At 34.5% G+C, this 27610-nt stretch overlaps 2 protein-coding genes across 3 annotated transcripts; one reads left to right on the top strand and one right to left on the bottom strand.

Annotated features, from left to right (window-relative positions):
- Positions 1–211: 211 nt before the first annotated feature.
- On the bottom strand, positions 212–7754 carry LOC130967647 (anaphase-promoting complex subunit 4). 2 transcript variants are annotated; one of them, XR_009081402.1, is made up of 17 exons: positions 7297–7754; positions 7102–7185; positions 6383–6622; positions 6136–6216; positions 5543–5694; positions 5145–5305; positions 4969–5069; positions 4799–4873; positions 4141–4320; positions 3778–3860; positions 3606–3704; positions 3188–3292; positions 1612–1753; positions 1240–1467; positions 988–1135; positions 740–821; positions 212–477 (listed from the first exon to the last, which is right to left on the bottom strand). XR_009081402.1 is itself a non-coding variant. In XM_057892600.1 (17 exons), exons 1-17 carry the CDS (start codon positions 7567–7569, stop codon positions 383–385), a joined length of 2334 nt encoding a protein of 777 aa, XP_057748583.1. In that variant the 5' UTR covers positions 7570–7754; the 3' UTR covers positions 212–382. The 2 variants fall into 2 exon arrangements, 1 of the variants encoding a protein (XP_057748583.1); XM_057892600.1 differs by having other exon boundaries at positions 988–1140.
- Positions 7755–22504: 14750 nt separating this feature from the next.
- On the top strand, positions 22505–27211 carry LOC130969902 (bifunctional riboflavin kinase/FMN phosphatase). The gene is made up of 11 exons (XM_057895810.1): positions 22505–22686; positions 22999–23091; positions 23208–23394; positions 23776–23906; positions 23993–24062; positions 24189–24254; positions 25183–25337; positions 25434–25529; positions 26086–26237; positions 26324–26407; positions 26496–27211. The coding sequence occupies exons 2-11, from the start codon at positions 23007–23009 to the stop codon at positions 26619–26621; spliced, it is 1152 nt and encodes a 383-aa protein (XP_057751793.1). The 5' UTR covers positions 22505–22686; positions 22999–23006; the 3' UTR covers positions 26622–27211.
- Positions 27212–27610: the final 399 nt, after the last annotated feature.

Below are 27610 nucleotides of genomic sequence, written 5' to 3'. Positions count from 1 at the left end.
TACTATTGGTTTTGTTGTTCATCCGGAAAAAAAAGGACAAAAGAGAAACTCTAACTCCTAGATTTAAAAGTTGAGTTTTCATAATCACAAAGCACTAGGGAAAAAAAAAACATTGATTTTCGAGCTTTAAGTTTAACACATTATCTATTTTAAATATCTCATATCATCTAATAAAATTATCAATTTTAAAATCTCATAAAAAGTAATAAAGTTGAGTATAAGTTAACTAAATAATCATTTAAATTTTAATGGTTCTCCACTATTAATTTTATATAAAATAGAAATGATTTTAAAAATTTAAATTACATAAATAAATATATTAAGATCTGACAACCATACTTGGACAGTTGTACTTCATCCTGAGAATGAGAATTCAATTAGATTATTCTGCATCTGAGACTTCATCCTCATCTTCCTCCAAAATGTAGACCAGGGCACGCTTTCTCGCAGCAAATACACAAGCCACGCCTCTTGATGCTGCCAGCAAGACATATCAACGAACAGGGAACAGTTACCCACATTAACACACCATAACCAGCTTGACTATAGGAAAATTCAACTATAAGGAGGGAAAGAGAAGATATGTTTTCAAGGGCCTGACTATTATTAGAAATACGTTGTATGCTTCCTACATTTAAATTCTTGTGACCTAAACATTAATATATTTCACTAGGTTGATTGTTCTCGCATGAATTCTAATGCATTTAAGTGACACATACACAAAGAAGAGAGTACTCACCACTAACTGCCAAGGGAGCAGCTACGGAATGAGGAATGGTGCGGGCTTTCTCGTCCCCTATGTTCAGGTGGGCCACAGAATCCTAGGTGCACACAATTACAAAAAAGGGTTGGTGGAATTTGGAAGTTGGAAGAAACTAAAAGTTGAGAGCAACTCATGGTACTTTCATTATATACACGTATTTGTTAGTACAGAGATTATTAATTTACGTTATCAATCGTGAAGACAATGGGCATGGTGTGACTTACCTTCAGTTCTTGCAATGTCCAGTTGTCTGTACAAGCAGATCTTGATATAGAGACATATGGTAGATCACTTGCGTGCATAATCATCATACAGCCATCTACAGCGCTTTCTGATCTCTTTGTAGCTCTGTTTAGCAGCATGACAATTTGACTATCCTGTTTCAAACATCACATTTAGATTAAAAAGTCTGGAAAAAATAAAAGAAACCGAGTATAAAAAGTTGTATGAAATATTTATAATTTTATCGTTGTTACCTTATACAAAGACAGATCCACACATTGATAATCAGCAGGAATATATAACAGCACAGCTTCCAAAGAACTATAGCCGTTCTTTAGACAGTGTGAGTCGTGCATAAATCCTCTGACAATGCATATACAATTTGCAATATCTGAGAAAGACTCGTCGGGTACTTGGAGAGATACATAATCAATATATTGCTGTTGACAGGTGTAATGTGACAAAGAAGCTTTAGAGGAATCCTACAGAATGAAAACAAGTAATGAAGATAAGAATACAGCACTTCTGTCAAATTAGAGAACTGAGATGAAATACAAATACAAATACAAATATAACATAAAAAGGCCCAACAACTGGGACTGACATATTGAAGATTAGATAAATACCTCATAATATGATACTGAAGTGGGAATTCTCATGGATGAAGGTGCTTTTGATAGAGAAGGAAGAGGACACAACGGCAGAAAATCCTCGCATAATATTTTTCTTGAGACCGTAATAAAAGGCATTTCAAAAGCCTCTCTAAAGCTGTAATAGTCACAATGAGAATCTATAAAATCCACCGACATAATTGGAACTGTGAAGAATATTTATGGATTGAGGAGTGCTACACATACAAGTCATTTTTATTTACAAGTCTTACAAGTTGGGCTTAACACGCGCGTTATTGAATCATCTTCGCGTGTTTCATCTTCGTTTCCTTTTTAACGAAAAAGAAGAACAGACACAGAGAAAGAAGAAGAAGAAGAAGAAGAGGAAGAGGAAGCACGAAGAAAGAAGAAGAAGAAAAAGAGGCACAAAAAAAAACGTGAAAACGGCGTGAATATAAATGACTTGTATGATTTGTATGGAAAAGCGTTCTCTCTTTGTCTTCGATCTCCTTCTGTTTTTTTCGATTTTCATGGTTTCTGAAATCAAGCTTTGAAATTGTTTTGAAGATGATGGAACTTCAAAAATACACCCGAACGATTACAAAAATACACCCAAACGATTACAGAAATACATCCAAAGGATTACAGAAATACACCCAAACAGTTACAGAAATAAACCAAACGATTACGGAAATACACCTAAAGGATTACAGAAATACACCCAAAAGATTTAAGAAATGCACCCAAAGGATTTAAAAAATACACCCAATATAAGGGGAGACAGTATATTTCTTCTTGAAATCTTTTAATGTTTGCTGGTTAAGGATGAGGCACATGACAGAGACAATCTAGAAAAAAAATCTAGAAGAACAGTAAGTACCTTGAATAATGTTTTTTTATTTTTTCTGATGATTTTGATTAAAGAGAAAGAGAAAACGAAAAGAGGAAAAGAAATTTCAATAAAAAAAAGGGAGGAAGAGGTGGTGTTGATGACGATAATAACGAGAGAGAAAAATTACGAAAAAGAAGAAAAAGAGACACGGAGGAAGAAGAAGAGGAAGAGGAAGAGGAAGAGGAAGAGGAAGAGGAAGCACGGAGAAAGAAGAAGAAAAAGAGGCACAAAAAAAAACGTGAAACGGCGTGAATATAAATGACTTGTATGACTTGTATTGAAAATCACTTGTATGTGGAGAATTACTCTTATGGATTAAGGACATGACTTGCTTCTCTGCAGAGAAATTATGGACATTTATTTTCTTTTATTTTTAAGTGAAGGCAATTTCTAAACAAGAAGCTGCACCTTCCTCACTAGTGCTATTTTCAGGTGCCATCCATTCAAGCTCAGCATGTAAACTGGATCAAACAATGATACTCAAATGCCAATTCTCCACGTCATACAACTAAGAATAAATTCACAATGGTTTCATTCTGGTGGAAGCATAATTACACAGACAAAGAAAGCAGATAGTTTTGTTCACAACATTTTCTCAGCATTTTTGTTATCTTGTTCACCACATCATCAAAGAATGAAAACAAGAGGTCAAAGCAAAGACTTATCCAAACTGGTGGCTAGAACGGAAGAAGATAATACCTTATTTCCATCTGCTGGAATTCTTTTGCCAATGTTCTTCTTAGATATTCAGTGTCAGAAAATCCTCCAAACTGAACTAATTCCCGAATTCTTTGCATTGTTTCCCTGAAAAGTTTTATTCTATTAAATCTAAAATGCAACTAACATCACGAAGTCATGTCAACTTAAACTATTATAAAAACAAGGACACTCAAGACCATCTAATATCTTACTATTTACATTGCTCACTGAAAATTTCAATTGCCAAGTATCAATTACATTCAAAGTCCCATAATAAGTTAATAACTGTACAAGCCATAGTTGAGCCAAAAGGATAAATAAATATGTAATATCACGCACAGTGGAAATTTACATCTAATAGATTTAAAAAAAAAAAAAAAAAAAAAAACCCCGAGTATGGGGTAGATAACAAACTTACACATCAATTTCAATATCATAGTCTGCATCTGATATTTCCAGCAATTGTTTAACTGGATCTTGTTCATATAAAAACTTCAGGAATATAACAATAAGTTCGCTGCCAACACCAAAAGAAAAATCAGATAAATAACATCTTTAAGCCCAAAGCATTGATGAATAGTTAGACAAACCTGTTATATGGTAGAAGCTGGTCACTTGGTTCTGACATGAGCAATTTTATACATTTTAAGAGCCAGTTGAAGAAATTTGCATACTGGCAAAATAAATGTTAGCAGCCAGTTAAAAACAAAATCAACAGACACAATAGGCTTTTAAAATGGTATACCATGTGTTGATTTTTGCCATTCATTTTATACTTTAGTGGGTCACATACTGCAATCTATCATTCTATTAATACACTCTGGTCATAGAAATATTCATATCTCATTATTGCAAATCTCATTGAAGTATATAACTTATCAAAATTACAGAATACTATTTCCAAATAGTAAAGTAGACCTACTATGATCCATTTCAAACATAAAAAGGCACACCTGCTGCAAGACAGATGAAAGAATCCTCATAAATCGTTCAACTTGAACAAGTAGCATACCAGCCTTTTCTGTTGCGTTGTTAACAAGTGACTCATCCAAGCCAATGCCATGATAACGTGCACGCCATCTTGAAAGCCCTCTTAGTTCTCCCATTCTGAATCCAATGACTTCCGCAGCAGGCTTACAAAAATATTTATTGATTCAATTTCATATATAGTAGCTTGCACTGAAATTGAATGACTATTTTGAGTAGATTAAAACAGCAATTAACTTCTAATATCACGTCATTAATGGGAAAACCAACCATCCTAGAACTTCAATCAACTAGGCGACTAGGCATGGTTTACATTTGACATCTTGACAATTGATACAATAAATTACCATACACCAGTTGATAATTGGTCCTACGATTGTAACCTCCACCTTTAATATTAAAGTAGGTGAATTTTTCTTTTTCTTATTTTAACTTTAAAACAAAATAAATAAATAAAAAATACTAAGGTTCCTTTGGGATATCAAAACTGGAACTCCATGCATTTTTGTGAAAGATTTTTATTTATTTATTTGGGAAGATATTGAACTCCACCTGCTTCAACTAGTAACACATTTTTATGCAATCAGTAAATATTGCAGCACAAGGAAGAGTACAATAGTATACCTGGAGGTGGTCCAAGACAATACTTTGGAGTTCTTTGCCAGCACCACAGATAACCTTTGAAATGCGCTTGACACCCTGTAAAGCAATAAACTTGCTGAATGAAGACAGCATTCATAAACTGCTCAGTAATAAACGAACACGTGACAAGCTATATAAGGTTGTCTGTATACCACTTCACTAAGAGTGTTAACAAGGAATTGATGAACTGGTGGACTAGTCCTTGCACCACCCAAAAGACTCAGAAACTCCTCTTGAGGAGAGGAATCAATTCCTAATTATGAGTGATTTGAACAAATTAGTTACAAGATATGATGCAAATGAATTATATCATTGTTAATTCAGTTACCATGATCTATAATCAGAGTAGACAAAGAGCTGAACTTCTCCTGAAATGTGTGCATCGCATCAGACCATTGCCTACACATGACTGATAATGATGTTCGGACAACCTCAGTCAAATCCTCAATGCTAGAAGCCTGTTGAGCTACTTGATGAAGCTCATTTTTCCTACACAAAGGAAGAGGGAAACCCATTGAGAAAATATGATGCAGAATGTATATCCAACAAAAAGCAAACCTAGAAAGCATGGTACCATCATTTTCATTTGTGTTTGTCTCAGAGAACAGTTTTACATTAACAATAAAAGAATGTGATAGAAATTAAAGACCATATCATAATGAATTAGATTACACATCTTAACTTATCTCATGTTTTAGTAGAATATGCATTACTCAGAAAATTTACCTGTCACAGAATATAGATGTGTTAAGTGCTAGGCAATGCAGGCCATGCTCATTGTGCCCAGCCAAGTGAACATCCTTCAATTCATCACCAACCACAACAAGGTCTCCTGAGCACATGACTATCAATCTACAAAGATCTTTTGATAAGGCAACCTAATGATATTAACAACATTAGCTTCCATAAGTATATTATAAGGGTAGTAAGAAACTTATGCAAGTTATTGTTTCAACTTCTTTCTTGTCTGATTTATTCATGCATTGATTTTGTTGAACATGGACTCTCTCCTTCACCTGATTTTTCCTAAGAGGTACACTTGGTAGCATTTGGTACAATAATTCATTACTCCTCTAGTGATATTTTGAACAAATACCAAGATCGATTATCCTCCTGGATATAACTTATCGTACCACTTAAGGTTATTTCAAACTGCTCCTTTAAGTTGATCATAATCATTCACATGCTTATGTTTATATATCATACTAGTCGATCTCCGGCATCAAAGCATTGTTTTGCATTTTCATGCTTATGTCCCCAATAAATGGGAGAGTGGGACTTCAAATGAAGTAGAGTGATCAAATAGAAGAAGAATCTACCTTGTGTATAGAAGCATTTAAAAGTTTGTAAGTAGTTTCTGCACCCTCGCGGGAAAGTGGAAAAGTAAGATCATATATGTTCTGAAACATCCAAAGGCAAGAGAAGTGTTTAACAATAAGATCATGTATGTTTCATGTCATCAACTTGACAAGCACAAAGATTAGAGTGCCATCTTCTATCATGCCACAATAGGAATTGGAGAAATGAAAAAAAAAATGACAGCTTCTCAGGTAGACAATAACTTACAATTTTCGATATAGGAAATATACCAAATATGCTAAAACAAATATTTCCATCTTTATCCCCACTGCATAGAATGTTGAAACGCTGGAGAGAAGAATTTGATAACTCCTGAAATGATTCTTCACCATCATCCATGAAGCCGTTATCTCCTGATACTAGTCCAGGCATCCGAGGAGCTTTTGGAGCAGGAGGAAAGAAACGCGAGGTTCTATCTTCATATTTTGAAGTGTGACCGCAGTCGTCCTAGAAGGCAAACTGGAATGTGAAGATTAAAATAGTAGAAAGAAAAATGAAGACACAGCCAGTCAATATTATGCAATCCAAATCCCAAGAGAGAGCACAGAAACACAAATGCAGAACAATAGAAATGGGAATATTCTCTAAGTAAATAGTGTACGCTTGACAAAAGGAGTATTGATTCAGATCTAATACTGCATAATGTGTGAATCTATTTAACATGCATAGACACTAATTCATTTTTCTAGCTTTATTACGAATGTTCAGTAATCAAGGGGAGATAGGACAAAGACAAACAATAATTCAACAAAATGTAATTATTGCTTTGTTGATTTATCATTGTTTCCCAGCTTCCTTTTTCTTTATTCCAATTTCCAAGTATGGTTGGCCTGAATGTAATATACGAGATTTTCTGTTTAGCGTGTACTAGACTTGCTCAACTTTGAATAAAATCAAACTCAACAGCTATTAAATAAGAAACATACCCTAACTAGGTGATTGTCCTCCTCCCAGTTGAGACATATAATAGCAGAGCAATGCGATTTTAAGCTTCTTAACAACTTTCCATTCTACTTTGCACAAAAAAAAAAAAAGAAGAAGAAAAAAATCAGATAATTTTTTGGCATAAAAACATTAAGTAAAATTAACTATGAAGCGCATCAGAAGAAAAGAAGCATGACTTCAACATCATGGAGTGACAAAGTTCCATCGTCAAGTCCAACAGCTATGGCTTTGCCGTCAGGACGCCAACAGAGGGAGGTTATGGACTTTCCCGGGGAAATGGTCCAAAGGCGCTGCCAATTGAAACGGTGGAGCAAGATCTTGGAGTCGTGGGTGACCAGTGCGAGGAGGTCCTTCTCGGGATTCCACTCCGCCATTGTAACATGAGAAGGGAGGGGTTTATCGAACTGGAGCTGAAAGGGAACCACGCGACATGACTCCTCCGTTTCCATTTCTGCTGAAAGAGGAAGTGAAGTGAAACAAAACCCTAAAACGATGCGTTCAGAAGAATGAGTGAGAATGAAAGACTGAACTACTGAGTCTGATTGGCAGAGAAACTGAGAGAGTAGAAAGCCTCTGCCGCTAAATTCAAACAAACTCTACCAAGGGCTGGGGCGGTTTTTCTTCTTTTCGCCACTTATATTCAATTCAATAAATTTTTTTTTAGTTCACTTCAAATGTATTAATAATTGTAATAAACAAAATAAGGCTCAATTTTGTTCGTTATGGAACCATGAGTAAGATGTGCTTGGATATTGAAATAGGGCATGCTAGAACAAATGGTGGGACAGTTTTATGTGATTGGCAGGGGATAGTCGCATGGTCTAAGTTTTTTGTTTTGAAAAAATATTTGAACAATTCGGAGAGTTCGATTTGGCAATTGCTGAAATTTGAATTTCACATCATGTAAATCGGCCCGTAAATTTTGTATATATATATGAATTTTTGTTTAAATACTAGAATGAAATCGCACGATCCGAATTTAATTTTTTAAATTTAATTTGAATCATCTCCCTAATTGTTGGGTCCGATTTAGGGCTATTTTATATATAAAAGTGTTCAACTCCTAGAAGAGTCTCAGATCTCGTCTTCTTCTTCATCTTGTTTGCTTCTTCTTCTGGTTTTTTCCATTTTTTTTCTCCCTCTTGGTATGTAGCCCAAAAATTTGGTAGTGTAGTTTCTGTTGTTATTTAGTGGAGTGAGAGAAATGGATGATAGAGTTCTTTTAAAAGTGTATTATTTTGGTCAGATTTTGTTACAAACATCTGAATGAGTAAAATTCATTTGTAAAAATTCGTTAGATGTTATTCCCTTCACAATCTCATTTAAAGAGCTCAAATGTGTGATCTGTGAGAAGATAAATTTTGTGATGTCAAGGAAAATATCTTGTATTTTATACAGATATCCCATACTGGTGTTTGGTGGATTCGTCTAATTTCAAGTCAAATATGTAATGGACGAAGCTAGTTTGCAAGAGATGTTTTCAATGTATATTGAACGTCGTGCTCAAATCTCGTTCATCGAGTTGTACATTGAGTTCGAACAATCTGAGGCCGACCGAAATATTGTACGCGAAGATTACAATAGTGACAGTGAAGAAGAGTTCGAAAGCAATTACGAAATTGTTGATTCAGACGGTGATGAAGATCAAGGTGACAGCACCATGGCTCCAAATGTGACGGACGTGGCAAATGCACTCGCAAACGAAGTGCCGTTTGAGGAGCCATCTTTCATGTCGAGTTTTGGATTTAGATGCCATGCATGTTCCAGAGTTTCCAGAATATATGAGTGCATGTACGTGATTGTGTATATTTATAAATAGGATTAGAAGCTTGTAATAATTTAGATTGATCGATGGACCAAATATATAGTTAAGTGAAGTATGAAAAGATACTCAACTAGCATTTGTTTATCGGTTTATTTAGTTAAGTTTAAGGTAATAATGTTGTTAGTTAGTTAGTGATTTAGTTTACAAAAATTAGTATTTATTAATCAGTATTTAATTATGTGTTTATGTTGTTATTTTGTTTATAATGAGATAATGACCAGATGTACAGTTTATTTATATCATAATTGATGCTATGAGTATTGATTTACTTCTAGTTTTGATTATTAAATATTTGTTTATTAAGTATTTTCTGTTCAGTTGCCTTCGCCGCAGAAATTCCTATTGTCGCAGACGGTGAATTTGCCGTTGGGATGGAATTCAGTTCCAGGAAAGCTGTTATTAAGATAATGAAAGAGTATACTATCCGAAGAAGTGTAGACTACCGGGTGTATGAGTCGGAACTGTTGACATTTTATGCCAAGTGTACACAGTATGGGTCAGGGTGTGATTGGCTGTCAGGGTTAGCATGATAAGCAGGAAGCACTGTTGAATTATAAGGAGGTATAATGGTAGTCACACCTGTGCCAGAGCCACCATTTCTCAGGATCATTTTAAGCTGGATTCGATCACAATTGCAAAAGCCATCAAGCTGTTGGTCGAGGCTGACCCCTCGTTAAAGGTAAAATCAGTTATTGCAGAAGTGCAATCGAAGTTTAACTACACCGTCAGTTATCGGAAAGTATGGTTGGCTAAGCAAAAGGCAATGGAAAAAATATACGGAGGTTGGGAAGCATCGTACGAAGTGTAAATCCCGGTTAAATTAGTAGATAATTAGTCAATAAATTAGTTTTTAATAAGGGAGATTAGAAATGCGAATATTATATCAAATTAGGATAGAGTTCATCGAAACGAGAATTTTAACACTAATTTTGAAGAAAACGGTCTAAGATTGGACCGGACGGGTCGAATCGGTTGAACTGGGTCCAAATCGGACCATCGGCCCAACCGGGCCATCACATTAAATGAGCCCAAAAGCTCTTCTCTCCCACATTTTACCTGAATGCAGCGTGAAGCACCTAGGGAAGAGAAGTAGTGCCGAACCCTTACAGCAATATTCCGTAAGCTGTAACTTCTCCGTCCGAGCTCCGATTGTCGCACCGTTTGCGGCCATGCGTTCACCGCGTCGAGCTCTACGTTTTTACTGGAACAATTTAATAGGTAACTTGTTATTTCACCTCAGCCTCTTCTTTCCCCCAATTTTCAAATTAGGAATAGGAAGGTTGAATTTCTTTGATTTCTGATGTTTTAGGATCCAATTAGCTTGAGGAAAACGTTCACTCTTGCTTATGTGAAGTTTGGGTAAGGTGAGGATACGATAATTCTATTTTATTTTCATTGAATTTGAGCTTTGAGTATTAAATTGGATATATATGTATTATGAATGTGAATTAGGTTGTGAATAAATAATTGGAGCTTGAAATTGTGAATATTGAAAATTGGAGGAAGTTGATTAGTTGAATTTTGAAGGGGCTGCCTTGGTTTTAAATAATTTGCTTTGGTCGTTACATGAAAATCGGCCAAAGTACGGTTTAGGTTTCTTACATTTAATATATAATGTTCAGTGAAAACTTAGGCTAGATGCCCATAAGATAAGTTGGATTGCATGTGTATATTTAATACTTAGTATCCTGTTGATGAACATGGCTGGTTCGTTGAATTTGGTTGTTGGATTTGAATATTGTATTAGTTTAATTGTTGATCTGAGGTAGATTTATTGTGGTGATTGTTATGATGATGAGGAATGGTATGTTGAATTGAAAAGAATGTAGGTTTGGACTTGAAAAGGGTGGCAAAGTCCGAGTTTTAGAGGAGATGCTGCAAAAATTTTATAAAAGTTAGAGATTTTATTTATATGATTATTTAAAAAGATTTAGATTCAAATGTTATATGGTTTGATTTTGAGTTATTAAGAAAATGAGTATGTTTTAAGTTTGATTCATTTAGAAAGAATGAATTATGTTTTGAATTGGAACTATTGATGGACGGAATGGGAGGTGTGATAATGAAGGATAAGGATTGAATATGATTGATGTATGATGATGAATGAGATGCGATTGAGAATGATGTGGATGTTGATGAATTATAATTGAATTATTTATATGGCTTATGAATTTGAATGATCTGAGATACGAGATTCCCTAGATAAAGTACCGTGGCTTGCCACCACGTGTACCAGGTTGAAAGCTCGATACTCTGTTACCCTATGACGTAAGTGTGACTGGGCACTATATAAATTTTCGAAAATGTTACCCCCAATGAGCAATATTGATTATTTGAGAAAAGCTATGCATAGACTCTTGGGGATGCACTTCGGGGGACAATCTAAGTTCAATTCAGACTTGTCGGGTTGGCTGGATAACTGACAGATGAGCCTCATCAGCCATAGGACAGGCATGCATCATATGCATTCTATTTGAATACCTGTTGTGCATTAACTGGGTGTGCCTAAGTGTACTTGCCATGCTAAATGTATATTTGTTACTTGCAGTATTTGTAACCTTCTTGTGTCTGCCTTTATCTGTTTATTTGTCTATGAAATGCTGACGGAGATGGATGTATGGAGAAATGGCAGTATGGGACTTAGATTTAAGGTTAAGTTAGGTTTAAATATTCTTAGAAAACCACCTTTTAAGGCTCCTGTTTAATACTTTAAGCTCTATAATCTGAGTGTCGGCGTTCTAGGATTGCCTCTAGCATTCCCAGGACCTTATGTATTATGTGTGTGGCACCTTTACCATACTGAGAACCTCCGATTCTCATTCTATACTATGTTGTTGTTTTTCAGATGCAAGTAGAGAGACATCTCGTTAGGCGTCTGGACTCTTGAAGCGGAGTGGTTACTGGGTTATTTTGTTATGCTATGATGTATATATATGTAGTTGGCTTTCTCTCCGCATAACGTGTTCTTTTTTATCCTCTTAGAGGTTTATGGAAAGGCAGGATTGTGTATATGTACTTCTGGGTTTTGGATATGTATGTATATATGTGTAAATATTCTCCGGCCAATCTTGACTTCGCGGGCTAAGTTAGGAGCTTGTTATTGTATATTTTTGGCACTCTATTCATACTTCTGTTATCTTATATTTAATAGTTCTGGTTTTCTTAGCATGCAAGTTAACTCGTACCTTGAGCGTTGCGCTTTTATTTCGCGATTTTTTATTTCCTCTATTCTTCAAGGCTCCTAGCATATTATAATTCTTCTGCTATTATATATATACATTTTATTCTAGAGGTCGTAATACCACACCACCTCTATTTTACGACTTAAGCGTAAAGCTCTATGTGATAGGGTGTTATACGAAGCATTGCCTATATGGTTTGAGGCCATGTGTCATAAGGAGCCATCAGCTGTCGTCCATGTCGAGACTATGCCTGCATATCAAGGCGATGACTTGGTGACTGATATTCGGGTATTGCATCGAGTATTTTGGAGTTATTATTCCTGCATTAGAGCATTTGATGGTAGTTTCACAGGATGGCAACAACAACATTGTCCAAATTGCATTTGCTATTGTGGAGGGAAAAACTTCTGATGCGTGGCACTTTTTCCTCAGTAACCTGCGACAACATGTTGTCACTCGAGACGGTGTGGGGCTGATATCCGACCGACACGAATCTATTAATGCAGCTGTGGCACGCAGTAATGGAGCTTGGGAACCTCCCAGAGCTTTCCACATGTTTTGCATCAAGCACATAGAGTCAAATTTTCTGAGAAAATTCAAGGCACCGTACCTACAAAAACTGGTCGTCAATATAGGTAACGTTGAGTAATTCTAAGTTCGTTGCTAATAGAGTTACCTTGAAAAAGTGCTTGTCATCCATTTTTTACGACTGTTTTTTGTTATCGTACAGGTTATTCGCGGACGGTGCATGAGTACGAACTGCGTTACCAGTGTTTACGAGAACGGGGCGAGGCTTACTCTAACTGGTTAAACCGAATTCCCCGTGAACAGTATGCGTTAGCATTTGATGGTGGCTACCGATGGGGTCACATGACGACAAACCTAGTGGAGTGCATCAACTCAGTGTTGAAGGCTTCACGCAATCTCCCTATCATTGCTCTTATCAAGGCAACATTCTATAGGCTGAACGAGTTGTTCACCCGAAAAAGAGCCGAGGCGGAAGCACGGATTAATGCTGGGCATATTTTTTCTGAGCTCGTGACCTCAAAGTTGCATGCAAACCAGTAGCATCAGGAAACATCCAGGTCAGTTGCTTTGACCGGCAGAATGAGGTCTTTGAGGTGCGTGAGATGCCAAGTGGACTGGAATATGCCGTCGACTTCCGTCGACAATCATGTGACTGTGGAGAGTTCCAGGTGGACCGAATTCCTTGTCAATATGTCTTTGCATGTTGTGCAAATCAATGACTGGATTGGCAAGCCTATGTTCATGATGTTTATAAGATGGACCAAGTTCGGCGGGTGTACCGAGCTAGGTTTAGGCCACTGGAGAATCTGACTACATGGCCCGCTTACAATGGGCCTCGATTTGTACCGAATCCGTTCCTGAGACGCATTTCCAAAGGTCGGCCCAGGATGACACGCTTCTTGAATGAGATGGATACGCGAATGTTACGTCATCCCAGGCGATGTAGGCAATATGGGGCTGAGGGACATAGTTGTAGTAGATGCCGTCAGACAGCTAGTGCAAATGCCAACGGAGATACTCAGTAGATTAATACGTTGTGATATCTGAACCTTTGTAACATATGACAATCTACCATGTAACAAATGCGACTTTATGTATTATCCAAACATTCCTCCATATTATGATATTTGAAACATTATGTTATGATATCTAAAACATTATGACTATAGCAACTAGTCCATGAGATAGATAGTAATTATACATAGAACAGTTCATTAATACCTAAAGAACTTGAAACAGTTAATTAATACATAAAGAAGTTTACTGATAAATACAAAATGTTAACTACACAACAACTACTTTCTCATTGCCCACTTTATATCCTTCACAAGATTCTTGCATTTCTTGGCGGTATTTTTGAACACGAGTGTATCGACTAGCGCTACGACGTGGCGGATCAACCTTGAGATTGTAACCTTTCCCTGCCTCATCTGGAGTACGTGCCTCACCTGTATCCAATTTAATTAAACAACTACATAAAGTAATCAAACCAGAAGAGAGACCATAGTAGTATAATAATAAGTTCTACAAACCAACCAAGTATACCATATAGTCAACTGAATCACAATATAATTAACTCATTAAACAAGTAAAGCAATGTATAAAATATAATACCATCATTACAGGATTCTTCATCCTCGTCAAACTCCTCTATTTCATCCTTGTCGTCCTCGTCCTCGTCGTCCGGTTCATCTACTAGATACCCATCAGTCTATTGTTCAAGTGTGTTAGCATTTTCTTGAATAAGACTCATTGAAACACGATTAGGGTTTTGACTATTAAGAATCTCACGACTACCGTCACTCATACTAGAGTCAACAGATACAAACTCTCCAAAAGCACCGGACGAAGTGGCTAACAAATGCCACGCATCCAAGGAATACCTACTCGCCATAAAGTAATCAGGCTGCTGGGCATATTGTGATTGTCCTGCATCTGCAGCCATCAAACCAAGCAACTGGCTAAAAGAACCTCCTTCTCCTGTGTCAAACTGTGGCATGCCCCAATGCTGCTGATGTATTGGGTACGATGGGGGTAAACTGTGTTTGAGGTACATATTGGCTTGAGGAGATAGGGGGAAGTGGAAGTGGATATGGAGGTGGAGGGGGTGGTGGAGGTAACTGTGGCTCCTGCTCTTGATTGTCAACATCCATATCCTGATTACCCTCATTATTCTCTTGAACCACAAGATTGGACAAGTTCAAACGGTCCCCAAATTTTGTCTGATACCAGTACTTGTAAGTATCCAAGGGATGTTGTGAAGGCATGGGAAGCTCAGTAAGAACGTGATTATACCTATTTGTCCACTGCATCACCCAAAATGAATGAGTCGTGGCCATGGCCCAGTTAAGATTCTTAGAACCAGTCAGGACTTCTCCGTGTGTCTTGTCTAGAATCCGTTCCTGATGCAGAACTCCCTGAACAAAACTGAACTATCGCCTATACCTATTAGTTGCATGCCACTCAATGCATTCGAAACTGACCAACGGCACCGTAGAGCTCCAACAGACCGAGTGCATGTAGATATCTGGAGGAATTATGTCTGGATCCACACGATCGACAGCATAAGCAACCCACACAAATTGGAAAAGATAAAGTAAACTCATGATTGCAATCCACTTAACAATCACAATGACAAGAATAGTAACAATAACAATAAGATTAACACTAACATTAAACCCGAAACAAATTCTTCTTTAATGAAAACACCTGACCTTCCTGAAGATCATCCAAGGCCTTCCTAAAGTGAACAAGCGTAAGATATCTATAGCGACGGTCTTCACGCTCCCAGTTACGCCACCTAATATGACTTATTTTATTAACACAATTGGATTCTAAATAATAAGATACGGGGTGACTGTAAGATAATATTACCTGTTTGCAAGCAAAAAACTGCGGGGTTTCCTAGGAAGCGACGCTAGATATGGCAGGCGGATCCAAACCCAACCAAGCAGAAGTGTTAATGGACCATCGATCTCCTTACAGTCATAACGAGATGCCCTACAAAACGCCATGTATAGGTGTGCTAGGCATGCCGATCCCCAACTGTACTGTCCAATACTCCCAAAATCACGAAGCAGTGGTAGATACTTCCAATGCACACTTGCGCCAGACTTGTCCCCAAACAAGATCGTTCCGATCAACAACATAATGTGGTATTTCACGTACCTCTGTATACTGTTTTCATCAGTCAACTGTAAGTTTCTTTTAGATCCCGCAACCAGGTCAGTTTTATGCAGCTTCCTCTACATGCCGACTTACTGGGTGCAAATCCAAATTGGTGTAAACACTTCGCCTCTAAAGCTTCAAAACTACTCATTGTCATCCTTGTGACTGGAAGACCGTCCGTCGGAAGACCAAGAATTATTGCCACATCTTTAAGTGTCACAGCACATTCACCGATAAGGTGAAAGGTATGTGTGTTTGGGTGCCACCTTTCGATTAAAGCATTCACCAGTGCTTTCTGACATTGGACTATTCCAATCTGAGATGCATGATAAAAACCAATTTGTCATAAGTGCTCCTCCACCCTTTCATTGTACCGATCCAGAGGGACTGGGTGATCACATGTCAACATCCTTAAACTCTATAAAAACATAACAAATTATTATTAGTCAACTCGTTAACATTTACTAATTTACTACTAGAGCAACTAAAATATCAAACTCGTGCTAAGCTTTTTCCTAATTACAATATTTAGTAGTAACCATGTACTAACCCACCAATTTAGTAACTCTCATTAGTAAAAATTTGCACAACTAACTCAACAACATATTGATTAAAACCACACAACTATCATAAATTATCTTACTAAATCCAATTAAAACAAATAATTTTAACTTCTAAATTAACTTAATAATCCTAAAAATTATTCATAACTAATTATTAACAATAACAACTAATACATAATTCCAATTTTTATTAAACTAATAATGCTCCTATTTAATTAACAATTCTAGCTTAGTTGTTTATTTACCCACGGTAACACAAAAAAAATGTTATAATATCTAAAACCGTAATCTCTAAAACTAATTATAAAATTTAATTAACTAATTATAACTTTAAAAATGATAACTTTAAAAATTATTACAAAAAATATTCTAGCTACATTTAAAGAAATATTCTAACTATTATTTTTACATATATTTCTAAATTAAAAAAAATAATTATTCTATTTATATTCCTAAATTCAATTTCTAACAACAATAATAATAATTAACTTCCTAACAATAATAATTATAATTATAAAAAACTAGAAAAATTTCCAAAAAAAATAATTTACATTCCTAAATTCAATTTCTAACAACAATAATAATTAACTTCCTAACAATAATAATTATAATTATAAAAAACTAAAAAAATTTCCAAAAAATAACATAATCAAGTAAAAATAATAATAATAATTTACATTCCTAAATTCAATTCTAACAACAATAATAATAATTAACTTCCTAACAATGATAATTATAATCATAAAAAACTAAAAAAAATTCCAAAAAAAAAACCGACATAATCAGATAAAAATAATAATAATCATTTACATTCCTAAATTCAATTCTAACAATAATAATAATAATAATAATAATAATTAACTTCCTAATAATAACAATTATAATTAGAAAATATTAAAAAAATTCCAAAAAAGAGTATAACGTAATCACGTAAAAATCAATAATAAACATTCTTACTTAAGTTCTCACAACAATAATAATAATTAACTTTTTAACAATAATAATTTTAATTATAAAATATTAAAAAAATTTCAAAAAAAAACTTACATATTTTGGATGACTGAGATAATGTATGATATGAAGTTTAGGACGATCAATATCTCTACATTTTTTTTCTTTGGCATTTTGAGCTTACTTCCACCATACAAACCAAGAATAGTGAAGAAAGGAAGAAGAAATAGTGGCTCTTCTTTGGGAAAAAAGATGAAAGTGAAAACGGATGCTGGGTATGGGTTAATGTTAGGTATAAGGGCACCGTATCGTTAGGGGGAGTCATCTGCGCGCGACACGTGGATGGGGAGCCAGAACTCGCATGGTCCGTCTCCCAACTACAACTCGGACCGTCCGAGAAGGCTGACTAAAAATGCATGGTCCGATTTGTGGTTCCACACCACACACAGGTCAAGCACCCCCCTTCTCCATAACCGCGTCCAACTTAAACTTTACCTCCATATTGAAATTAAAAAGTGACAAAATAAATAAATAAAGGCCCGAATAATTCTAAACTATTATTAGGGTGATGTTAATGCAGGGATGGCAAAATTATCTGAGGTGCGAAAATTTTATGAAAATTATCTTAAATAAAATTTTGAAAATGGATAATTTTTTCTGTGAAAATGAAAAATGAGCCTAAAATTTTTTTAAAGTATATGTCGACAGTCAAGTGAAGATTTCCGTCCCATTTCCACTAATCTTTAAATTATTAAATTTATTTAAATATCTTTAATAATTTATATATATATATATATATATATATATATATATTGAAAAATATAACCCTAATTTTAAAAGTGTTTTCTTTTTTCTCTATAACGCTGCCTCATTCCACTCTCCAATTACTATCCATGACCATCTAATTATCTCTTATCGCGACGTCATTTTTCCTTTTCACTGCTGTGTGACTATGTCCTTATATGTTATAATAATGTTTTTTGATTTTTTTATTAGAATTTTTATATAAATGATCAATATAGGAAGATGGAAAATGAGACTGGCAAAAAATAAAGATGCAGAGTAATACTTTTCTATGGCGGAAATTAGGACGGGGACGGAGAATAAATCTAGGGTCGGGAACAGAGAGCGAAAAGGTATTCCCCTTCTGTCCCGTTGCCATTCTTATGTACAAGTGTTTTGTAACTAAAGCTAATAAACTTGACATAAGTCGAGCGAAAAAAATGTTTTCATTTTTAGAAATTTTTTTTGAAGAGTACAAAAATTTATTAATATAGCACAAAAAATTTACAAACTTATTGATATATGGATATAGTATAGAAATATTTGCGCTCAGTACATAAAAATTTGCACATATTACATAAATTTTTGCTATGAATATATTTTATTAGTTGGGTGAATCAATATTCTAAATATGTAATTTTCTAAAAATTTTTGTATAATGCATTAAGATTTCTGTATTGTATACTAAACTTTATGTGTTGTAAGTATTTTGTTGGTTGAGTGTAAATATTTTAAACATGTGGTCCTTCAAAAACTTTGTTGCTGGCACTAAATTTTTTGTGTTATGTATCAAAATTTATGTATTATGCATCGAAATTTGTGTAATATACGTATTTTATTGGTTGGATATTAATATTTTAGATATGTATTTTTAAAATTTTTTGTGTTATATATTAAAATTTTTTTATGCACCAAAATTTATATATTATATATTAAAATTTTTATGATATAATTGTTAAACATATTATAAGTGAAAAAAATGATGAAAATGACGAGAATGATGATAAAAATAAGGAAAAATAAAAAAAAAAGAAGAAGAAAAAAAATTAAACAACAACAAATAAAGAAGATTAAAATATATATGGAGATCAAAATTACAATCAAAAGTTAAAATCTTCGCATGGAAATGCAAGAAACATACTACCTGTTTTTTCTTTTTTCTTTTTTTGATCGGCGCAAAGTCAATATTCAAGATAAAGGAGTTATCACATTGAAAATTCGATGTGTTTCTTTTGCAAACATGAGAAGGAAGAGGCTACCCATTTAATTTTATCTTATCCTAATTAATTTATACAATTCTGATATCACATAATATTCTAAGTTTATTGGATTATATTATGAACAAAATATTTTTTATGATATTTTTTAATTTGATAAGTTAATAATTGATTTGTTATAATTTAAGTTTTATTTAATAATTTATCATTGATAAATAGATTGTTGTATACATAAAAAAATATTCAAATTGTCGATAATTATTTAATTAGATAAATGAGGTAATTATTCGACCAACTCAAGTGGATAGGCTACACATATTGTTGTATGTTTGTTGTTTGAATTGGTGCTTTTCTAGTAAGGATAGGCAAAAACTTTGAAGTATGGCAAGAGATCGAGAAATAAAGCATGAGGGAAAGAGCACAAGGCCAAGTTCAAGAAAGTTAGCAAGCAGGAAGTTACAGTAGTATAAATATCATTCTCAATTTAGATTCAATCTATTCCTAGAAAGTAGAATAATGTTGGCTCCAGCCTCCAACAAAATGTCCAATATTTTGTGTATAATAATATATTCGGTAGAATCAAGAAATGGTAGTAGAACGGCTACAGTTTAAAGCCTGCATGTGCCACATCAAGTATGAACTATGAAGTATGCTACCAATTATTAACAACATTATATTATAACTTATTAAGATAAGAAGATGAAGCCGGCTATAGTAACTTACCTCCAGAACTATACTTGTCCTATGCATACAAGGCTCCTAATATAAATAACCTAATAAGCCCCAATATCTAACAAAACCACAACTCAAAACATTCAAGGAGATAAATATATATTCCAACAGAGAATATAATTTAGAAAAGAGGAGGTTAGAATTGAAGAGGGAGAATGGCTAAGATTAACAGCAGCATTAGCTCCATTCTGATTTCCTCTTTTCTTCTCATGATGCTGCTTACACCAATGGTGGCAGCAGGTCAACCAACACCATCTCCACGTACGTAATATCAATTATTATAACCTTAGCTTGCATGCATTTACCTTAATTACATTATTATTGGTATTGATTGATATTAATATTGCAGGAGTGCCATTATGCAAGGTTATTCATGGGGTTCAACAAGGGGAAACATGCGCTAGCCTCACCCAAGACTTCAGCATAGACATGCCCCATTTCCTTCAAATTAACCCTAATATCAACTGTAATACTATCTTTGTGGGTCAATGGGTCTGCGTCAACGGCAAACTGGTTTAATTTGAGTTCTATGCAATAATGCACGCATGCTCTAATAAGAATCCAACTACTTCATCCAAGTTTACAATAAAAAATGTACGAATAAACATGGAGAAAACTAACAATATAAATGTTTCTTCATAATTAGTATTATTTCATAAATATTTGATTATTGGAATGTATGCACAGATTTTGTGAGAGAAGCTAAGTTAATTTTCTTCTCCTATATATATATATATATATTACTTTCATATGTTGAAATAATACAAATGTGCTTCACTTAACTCTGCGTGCTACTTTAAGGTCTTTCAAATTCATTCTTTTAGAGAACAAACACAAACGTGCAATGGACAAATTACATTTCTCTGAGATCAACTCCAATATCAATATATCATCAGCCTCGCTCACACATATTCAGCCATGCATTACAATATACTCGAAATTGTGGATATACAATTCATTCCTCCATATCAAAAATACATACTTTTACAATTACGATATTTCCTTGATGCACACACCAGACAGTGAATATGGATTTTAATAAAAAAAAAAAATTTAAAACTAAACCAAATCTTTATCATGTACTTTGGTGAAGTTTTTTTTAAAACATAAAAATATGCCATGTACTGTGATTCGAGTTTGTGGAGATGTAATCACTTCACAAGAAGATAAATTCTAACTCCTTAGACTTAGAAGATTTTTTGAACGTTTTTTAGAGGAAAATCACACCTATAAGAGAGAACTGTAATATTTGGACAGTTTCAATTCAACTGAACTGTTTTAGTGTCATTTTAGATTTAGGCGTGTAAAAATAAAATAAAATAAAAGGATCAGTATAATAATGTCAAATTTTGATCTTGATTTCTCAAAAGATTGATTTCTCAAAATCACATCTATAATAATGAACGCTAAAATATTGATATTTTGATTTCTCAAAAATTATCTCATGGACAAAATAAATACAAATCACGCGCTTTTTATTTTTAATATGGAGGAAGGGGTGGGGTGTAACAGCATTATAGAGAATAGGGGTGCTTTACCTGCATGTGGTGTTAGGAGGCTGAAATCGGACCGAGCGATTTAGAGCAAGGAACTCGGACGATCCGATTAGAGAAAATTTACAAAAAAAATTTTTTTATAAAGCTCGGACAGTTCGTTTTGATTTAAAAAAAAACTAAAAACTAAAAACGGAGGGTCCGTTTTGTTTTAAAGGAAAATTTGAAAAAAACAAAAATTATTAACGGAGGGTCCGTTTTCAGTTTTTTTTTTAAAAAAAAAAACAAAAACTCTTAATGGAGGTTCCGATTTCATGTTAAATAAATAAATAAAAAAAACAAAAACTAATCGGACGGTCCGATTTGTGATCAACGAATTTTTTAACAAAGAGTTCGGACAGTCCGATTTTTCTCTGTCCCATACCTGTGTCTAATACCTGTATACACAATAACCAAGCACAACTCACACACTCCTCCAATATAAAAAAAATTAGCCTACAAACCACAATGTGAGATTTAATACTCTAGAATGACTTTAAAAACAAGTTTTTGACAACATTTTATATAAACTTATTTATAAAAATAAAAGAATTCCGCGAGTCAATAGGATATTTTTGACATTTTATGATTTTCGCATTAAGTAGACTTATTTGGTAATCTTTTACGTAAATAACAAATAATAATAAAAAAAATATACAAAGAGTTTAGAGAATCGAATTTTAAATTTTGTTTAAATTTTTATTATGCACTTTTTAAATATTTCTAAAAAAAATTCAAATATATGAATTATTTTCTATATTTTAAGAGGTATTTTGTTTTTAAAAATCTGGAATCATATGCAGTAAAAATGAAAATTACTAAAAAAATTAATAAAGAAGTATAAAATGGAAAAATAGAAAATGTTACTACTATGGGACATGCCAGTGTCGCATCTAATGGATTAAATAATTGAGAGAGTAAAACATGGGTGAAAATTCACATAACGATAACGAATTCTCCAAAGAGAGCATACTTATCAGAGCAGCTTCCAGCCTTCCACTCCCTGATTGCAGACTGCCGTCTCGGCCTCTCCTGGCCTTTGTTTGCCCGGGCTCGCAGCTGTTTCGATCTCCTCGTGCTTCTAGGTACAAGATATATTTGTTAAATTTCTTTTTCTGTTTTTTCTTTTCGATTCGGCGGAGATCCAGGTCCTCGGCGGACGGGGGCGGGGGGCATGTCGCCGCCTCCATGGGGACCCGTTGCCAACCCCTGATGGTTTTATCGGAAAAAGAAAATAAATTGGGAGGCTGTTATTCCCTCACTGCAACTCAGCCTCGTAACGGGTCCATTTAATTCTTCTTCTTATGAATTTATTATGTGTCATATGGTAATTGAATTGTGCAGCAGCAGCAGTAGTAGTATATATGTATTCATATATCGTTATTTATGTGTTTCAGATGCTCCTATGACTGAAAAGATGGCAACAGCGTCTTTGACCAAGTTGGTTAGATGCGTTATTCTTGATTTGGATGGCACCCTCCTTAATACAGGTCACTTTTCTCATTTCTCAGCTTACATGCTTAATTCTTTCGTGTTTGTCAAGATTCAATTTTGTTACTTGTTTGATAATAACACAGGTGACTGTGATTTGAGTATTCAATGACAGATGGCATTGTGGGAAACGTATTAAAGGTTCAACTAAGTAGGTATGGAAAGCAATGGGATGGAAGGGAAGCTCATAAAATTTTGGGGAAGACACCTTTTGAAGCTGCTGCTGCTGTTGTCGAGGATTATCAACTTCCCTGCTCAACTATTGAATTTATTTCCCAAATTTCGCCTTTGTTCTCCGATCAGTAATTTTCTATTACAATTTACTGTTCTTTTTATATGTCAATCAAATTTTGAATGTGAAGTGCCGCAAGTTTCGAGTTATCATCGAATAATTAACTATAACTGCCTCCATTACCCCTAAAACCTCTGGCTGCATTTTCTCGGGAGTTTTTCATTAGATTCATCCACTTTATGAAATTCATGAATACTTATGAAGTCAATCGTTCGGGAAATTCATCTTGATTTGGTGGACTTGATTCAATTGAAAATTTGATGTGTTGGACATATCAATAACTTTTTTTTTCTTTCCCTAATAGATATACACTTATTTGGTTGAACAATTGAACTCTCGCCGAATTGGCTGAAGGAAATATTCTCTTACATTGGCACTTTTCTCATCTTAGGTGGTGCAACATTAAAGCCCTTCCTGGTGCCAATCGTTTGCTTAAACATCTAAAGAATCATGGGGTTCCAATGGCATTAGCATCAAACTCTCCAAAGGAGAGCATTGAAGCCAAAATCTCTTATCATGATGGTTGGTTTATTTAAGTATCACTAGCTTCTTGTGCTCCTTTGCTCGTGGTTGTGTGTTATTATACGAATGAGCTTGTTTGTGTGTAGGATGGAAAAGCTCTTTCTCTGTCATAATTGGTGGTGATGAAGTCAGAACAGGGAAGCCTTCTCCTGACATGTGAGATGCTACAATGTGGTCTTAGCTTTGGAGACTGAGGCTTGCTTGTCCATATAAGAAAGATCTTTGTGCTTTTTTCTTTCTCTTCCATTTCTAAATATTTTATATTGTGCCTAATATCATCAGGTTCCTTGAAGCCGCTGAGAGATTAAGCATGGAGCCTTCTAGCTGTCTTGTTATTGAAGATTCTCTGTAAGTTCCTCAATTTCTGTTTTCTTACCAGGTATTGATTGTATCTGGTATACAGTTTCCGTGGTAGCTCCAAGTCTTTGATGGTTACACGTTCTATTTTGGTCACCTCTCATCTCCCTAAATATACTATTCCCTTTGGTTATATTTATAATATAAGAAGATAATGTTACTACCTTTCCCCTCTTCCCAGTGAGTCAAGTAGGTTTCTGTAGCCTAGTGCTCACAGTTTTATGTTCTTCGTATATTTAACTTTCAAATACATCACGTATTGGCTGCGTAGAACTGTTGTGTGATAACTTAGCCAGCCAAAGTTATATGATCTTTTTGCTTTTTTAAGGATGATGGCTAGTTGTTAAGGATTAAAAGCATACTTTTAGCAGATTCCTGTAATCTCTCTGTGCTTAGGTAATTTGGTGAAGGATTGTAGTGCATATTTGAGAGAGAGAAAGAGAGAGAACCTGTTTAGAACCCTTTTTTTTACGTCCTGGCTAAATTCCTTCACAATATTCTTTTGTATATTATTTGTTCTCAGGTTGAATTCTCATGTAAATTATGGTTTATGATTTAAACTTACTTTTGATCACATTTCCTTCCACTCTAATTGATTTGGATCTTACACATCTTTATCTGAAAAAACTGCCTCCCAGGGATCTCTATATCTTTCGAACTATGATGCTCTGAACTGAGCCTTGGACTTACCCAGTTAGCCTCATATGTCCACTATACATTTATTCTTCTGTTGTAATTTAACTGATTATCTTAGACAGCTCACTCCATAATAGTTGAAAACTGATTGCCTATTTCCGGCGAGGTTTCTACTTTGGATGCTTGCATGAATGATGATTTTTCAAGCCAGATTGTATTCTTAATAGATGCTGCCTTTCCTTCATACCGTTTTTCTGAACAAATGTTTATCTGGCTACATCAGTCCTGGTGTTACTGCAGGTAAGGCTGCTGAGATGCAAGTGGTTGCTGTACCATCACTTCCAAAACAGTCGCATCTGTATACTGCAGCAGATGAAGTCATCAATTCCCTACTTGATTTGCGACCTGAAAAGTGGGGTCTACCACCATTTGAAGATTGTAATCCGCTAATACCTTAAGTTTGTATTCTGTGTATATTGTATTTCATTTTTCAGTATCTCATTCATAAAGGGCTAGTATTGTAAATTCTTGCAGGGGTTGATGGAACTTTGCCATTAGATCCTTGGTATATTGGAGGTCCTGTCATCAAGGGATTTGGTCGTGGCTCAAAGGTTCTCGGGATCCCTACAGGTTTGTGAGAACTTATTCTACAATTAGTGTCTAGTGGCAATGTATGTGCCCTTCTTCTGCTATAAAGGCAAAATAAAATTGAATTGTACATTTCATCTTGTATTGACTGTTGTACTGTGATATTTACCTGAAATGAAGATAAGGTTGATAAGCAAAGAGCTTTGCTACCCAGCAAAAAATAATTTAGTATTAAATTTGATGAATGGATGTAATGCAATATTATTCGTTGGGTGTAAATGATGCCATAATGCCACTTCATTAGATTTTTCGTACTATTATTTTGCTTTTTATAATAAGAAGCATCTTTTTATAAGCAAGAGTAGTTCAAACTTCTGGTATGAACAAAAAGAATAAGTGTTTCTATGAGATAACAATCCTGTTTTGTGGTTTCCTCATTTCTTGTAGTATAGGTTCAGATGTGGTATTGATTTTGTAATTTGCCATTCTTTTCTGGGGTTGCGGGGGAGGGTTGGTGTAATTTGCCTTTGAATATATCTCATCTGCAGACGAATTCTGGTCTAGTACTAATAGTAGTGAGTAAACCATTTTCTTGCAGCTAATTTATCAACGAAGGGCTATTCAGATCTCCTTGCAGAGCATCCCTCGGGGGTTTATTTTGGTTGGGCTGGATTATCATCCAGAGGTGTTTTTAAAATGGTCATGAGCATTGGTTGGAATCCATATTTCGACAACAAAGAAAAGACTATAGTAAGTGTTCTGATCTGATCATTCATATGCAGTAAAAGAATTATTTGCCTCATAAGTTTCTTGATGATACCTTTCTATCAACACAGGAGCCTTGGATACTTTACAAGTTTGATGAGGATTTCTATGGGGAAGAACTTCGGCTCATTATAGTTGGTTACATTCGTCCCGAGGTATGAGCTGAATGAGTATTTCTTGTGTTACTTGTGTTGCATATACTTTTTAAGCTTCGCTAAAACCCGGCATTGTGTGCATATATAGGCCAATTTTCCATCCCTTGAAAGCTTAATAGCTAAGATTCATGAAGACGGTGAAATTGCTGAGAAGGCTCTTGAACTTCCCTTGTATTCAAGTTACAAGAATGATCCATATTTAAGAAGCTCTTAACAATATTTATTTTACTAATCTCATTAAGGAAAACCCCCTGAATTTGGTTTGCTATTATTGTTTCGAGATTGGAAGCCTCTTCTTCCTTCCAAAAAGAGTTTGCCACGTATTAATTCAACAAAGGATCGTACAATCAACTGATAATTAAGGAAGGTACTGTAAATTCATGTAAGATGCATGCACAGTGCGTACTAAAATAAACTATGAAGATGTTTTCCAATGTCCTTTTGCCACCCTAAATGGAACTACACTTGTATGCATTTTGATTCAGGAAAGGCAATTACGGTTGAATGCCAATGTATTTCCAACCAAGAATAATAGGCAAGTTCTTTTTCTTTAGTGTATAGAACTTTTGGCTTTAATGGGACATTGCTTTAAAAAAATTCTCGTCACAATATTTTTAATTAAGTTTGAATATTGGTAGTAATGACTAATGAGAAAAAAAAGTTCAGTTAAGGAGATAATCTCTCATGGAGCAATGTTAGGGGCCATCAACTTTGGTATTTTGTAATCATCAATTGGTCATCAATAATATTATTAATGGTGTGCGATTACATCTAATGGTGAGAAATCACTCACTTTTCTTTTGATGGTTAAGTGCTGGCTAAAAAACACAAAAGTTGTTAGTCTCTAGATTTTTTCTTTTTCATTTAACATTAAATTTTTTTAATTTTAAATTCTAATTCTTAAATTTTATATCCTACAACGTAAATTTATTAAAATAAAAGTTAAAAAATAATTTTATAATATAAACAATTAACTAATGTTGATTATTTAAAAATTAATTTCTTATATTCTTTGAAAAAGAATCATTAGAACTAAAGAAAAAAAGACTATTGAAGAATATTTTTTAAAGATAAAATAATTTTAAATAGATTTTTATTCGATCATAAAATATTAAACAAACTGTAGAAATAAATAAAATAACAAACTAGCTATATGTCATAGTATATTGCTTCTTTTAGAGAATAAATATAGATAATTAATTT

The sequence above is a fragment of the Arachis stenosperma genome, chromosome 3 (assembly GCF_014773155.1).
Source record: "Arachis stenosperma cultivar V10309 chromosome 3, arast.V10309.gnm1.PFL2, whole genome shotgun sequence".
Taxonomy (NCBI): domain Eukaryota; kingdom Viridiplantae; phylum Streptophyta; class Magnoliopsida; order Fabales; family Fabaceae; genus Arachis; species Arachis stenosperma.
Note: the sequence above shows the minus strand (reverse complement) of the source record. Positions and strands in the feature narration are given on the sequence as shown.